The sequence below is a fragment of the Gossypium arboreum genome, chromosome 8 (assembly GCF_025698485.1).
Source record: "Gossypium arboreum isolate Shixiya-1 chromosome 8, ASM2569848v2, whole genome shotgun sequence".
NCBI classification, from domain to species: Eukaryota; Viridiplantae; Streptophyta; class Magnoliopsida; order Malvales; family Malvaceae; genus Gossypium; species Gossypium arboreum.
In genome coordinates, this window is record NC_069077.1 from 15,226,541 (window position 1) to 15,229,977 (window position 3,437).

Here is a 3,437-nt window from a genome sequence, read left to right on the forward strand (position 1 = left end):
TGAATTGTGGCCTTTCCGTGTTCTCCCTTGCGTTAGATTCCTGTCTTACAGAGCTTTGTTGATTGGTGGTCACTGTCTTGGGTTGATTCACAGTGAATGACTTGGATTGACTCTTGTTGAATGTACTCGTGTTGTTCACTTCATTATCTCTTTTCCTCGGGGCCGACTTCCTGACACTTTCTCTTGATTCTATCTTGCCACTCCTTACAGCATTTTCGATCATTTCCCCCATCATCACTATGTCGGAGAAGCTTTTTGTGGTGCTTCCCAATATATTAGTGATAAAAGGGGCTTCCAAGGTGTTGATAAAGAGCATTGTCGTCTTTTTTTCTAGAAGCGGCGGCTGAACTTGTATGGCCACTTCTTTTCACCTTTGTGCATACTGTTTGAAGCTTTCATTTGACTTTTTCTCCATATTCTGGATAGTGATTCTGTCGGGGGTCATATCCGTCACGTGATTCTATTGTTTCATAAAAGCCTGAGCTAGGTCCTTCTATGAGTTAATTTTAAAGCGGCTTAATTGATTGTACTACTTAGACGCCGCCCCGACCAGACTATCCTGAAAGCAGTGGATTAATAGCTGGTCATTGTTAACATATCCCGTCATTCGCCTGCAGAACATAGTGATATGAGCTTCAGGGCAACTTGTTCCATTGTATTTCTCGAATTCGGGCATTTTGAATTTAAGGGGAAGAACTAAATCTGGGACCAAACTCAGGTCCTTCGCATCAATCCCTTGATGATGATCCGCGCTCTCCATGGCTTTGAATTTCTCCTCAAGCCATCTATACCGTTCTTCCAACTGTTTTTGCGAATGGCCAGATAGTTCGGGTTGTTGACAAAGTTAGAGCCTGAGCCAGTTTGGAAGTTTATCGGCATTGAAGCTCCGGCTGAACCTGCTGAGGCATGATCGTGACGAATGGTTTTGGTAGATTAATCCCGGGCTTTACTGGTACATGTGTCGGAGTGAAGCCGGGGGGGTATTGGGGGTCTTTATTAGTTTCCTCAACTTTGTCCATGGGGCCCTTTCCCTTATCCATTCCTCCCAACAGCAATTTGGATAACTGGGACATCATTTCTCTCTGGGACTCCATCATTTGTTCCTGCATCTCTCACTGAATTTTGGCTAGCTGCACTTGCATCTGAGACTGCATTTGTTCCTGCATGTCCTTTTGCATTTGCTCCAATTTCTCGAGTCTCTTATCCATTGATTTTTTCCTTGTACCGTAGGGGTGTGTGGTTGGTTGGTTTTCGTTGGTTTCTAGGTTACTGAAATAATTTTTTAATTAATTAATTAGAAAACTCTTATGGCCTTTAATGCATAATGATATGATGTAATGCAAATATATGAATGCAAAAGAGACATCAATTTTGATTCAATTGCCTTTAGAAAATTTCACTTGAAAATAAAATCTTTTGCATAAAGTTGAGTTACAAATAAAATTTCGCTCTAACAATCAAAGTCCTAATTTTTCTAAACAACGAGGCCAGCTCTTGTCCGCGATCTGACTCCAACTCATACTTCACGCTCAGTGTGTCTGCCTGAACCGCTAAAGTTTGCAAGTAGTCAGCTACCTCTCGAATTTGGGTTATGGCTTCCCTCATAAGGTAATCTCGGTTTCTGACTTGGTCTTGCGCATGGTGAAGCTGTTCTTTCCAACGATCCTCGTTTGCCTCAAAAAACTGGATCCGCATTTCACAGTTTTGTAGTGACGCCTCTAACTCTTCTATTTTTCCTTTCATTTCTTCTATCTTGCTCAAGCTTGCCCTCAATTTCATTACGGTGTTATGATTTCGATACTGATGCAGAGACTTCTCGAGTTCCACCACTCTAGCCTTTAATTCACCTCGCTCATTTCTGCTTTCTGACAGACTCTTCTCTAAATCTTCGTTTCGTGCCTGAGCTTCTCGGAATTTCCTTTCCCACCGGTCAGTATTGGCTTTTTCTTCTCGAATTTCATGGCGCCATTGTTCGGAAGTCTTACCTAAACCCGCAGTCCTCATAGATAGGCGCAGCTTCTTGTAGTCCGTATTCAAGCTGTCTAAATCTTCTTCGGCCTTAGTTTTTCCTTTTTTCCACTTTTCAGCCTCTGACCTCTGGACATCAGCGTCCAATTTTAGGTGCATCTTTTCTTCCTCCAATTGTTCGATCTTCTTCCCAAGCTGCGAACTCTTCTTCTCGAAATCTTGCCTTATAATCTCCAATTCTGACGGGGCAACTTGTAATTGTTCCCCGATAGGTCGAGCATCCTCCAAGCTTGGCCTAAGAATATTATCATTAACCCTCTTTTTAAACCACTCGATATACTCGGGCGTTACCATGGAACCGATGGCTAACCTCTTCATCTAACAAGTTTGCTTCCAAGCATCTGATAACTCTCGAACTCTCTTCTTATAGTGAGCACCCTTAAACCAGAATTCACTCTGAGCAAGTCCATAGGTCGTAGGTACAAACTGCCTCGACTTATATTGCCTCAACGTAAGTAATGGAGTATACCCGATAGCTCCCCAAATTCCTAACAATGGCACCCAATCGAAGTTACCACATCGGTACATGATCTCGTCAGGAACCATCCAATAAGCTCTCCACTCGATATCCCCCTCCTTGAGGTTCTGAAGAATGTCCATCCACTTCTCCTCCAAGATATCCTCTCTCCTTTGTATAGCTGCCTCTTCTTTTAACGGGGAATAACCCTCGGAAAAGACCTGATAGGAAACCTTGTCTACCTTCCAAAAGTGCCCTAAAACCATGCCATCAACAATTGTGCACATCCGATGAACCGCCCTTCGCCCGTCTTCCAACATGAGCACAAAGATCTGAACGTTTCTACCAATATCGCCGGTACCAGCGTGATTCCCTTCTCAAGGCGATCGAATAAGTCAATGACTGCCTCGTCCATGTGCCTCAAAGCCTTAGGAAAAATCACCAATCCGTAAATGCTTAAGGCAAAGATATCGACCCTCTTTCTTTCATCTGGATGCGTCAAAATCAAATCTCGCAAATTCTCTTAAGGGATGCACTTACTATCTCTTTTTTGCTAAATCCGAGCAGTGACCCAAGGCTCGCTCATCCTAGAAATGCTCGTCAATTTTTTCACGAAAGTCTGACTACTAAAAACCCGGGCATAAGTCTTTCGGACCTGAATTTTTGGACACCTGAGCAAAGTAGTGTATTCCTCCATGGTAGGTACTAAATCCACTTCTCCAAAAGTGAAACACTTGTACGCAGAATTCCAAAACTGAACTATAACCCGAAATTGATGGTTGTCCACTCTAATGTCAAGCAAGTAGGATATATCACCGTAGCTTTGATAGAACAACTGCTTGATCCCTTTATCCCAACTGGCCCAAATATCTTTCAACTCTTGCAGCTCATTCTGTGCTACATTGACGCGAGTGAAGTCCTGCAGCTCAGAGATATGTCCTTCTGCCAAGCT

The 3,437-nt window shown here is 43.1% G+C and overlaps 1 protein-coding gene across 1 annotated transcript; it reads right to left on the reverse strand.

The window, feature by feature from the left end:
* Positions 1-1,431: 1,431 nt before the first annotated feature.
* On the reverse strand, positions 1,432-2,346 carry LOC108468292 (tropomyosin-1-like). The gene has a single exon (XM_017769182.1). It carries the CDS (start codon positions 2,344-2,346, stop codon positions 1,432-1,434), a length of 915 nt encoding a protein of 304 aa, XP_017624671.1.
* Positions 2,347-3,437: the final 1,091 nt, after the last annotated feature.

What these genes read in the sequence shown, in the direction of transcription:
- LOC108468292 (XM_017769182.1), bottom strand. Translation starts at nt 2,346, where the DNA reads ATGAAGAGGTTAGCCATCGGTTCCATGGTAACGCCCGAGTATATCGAG.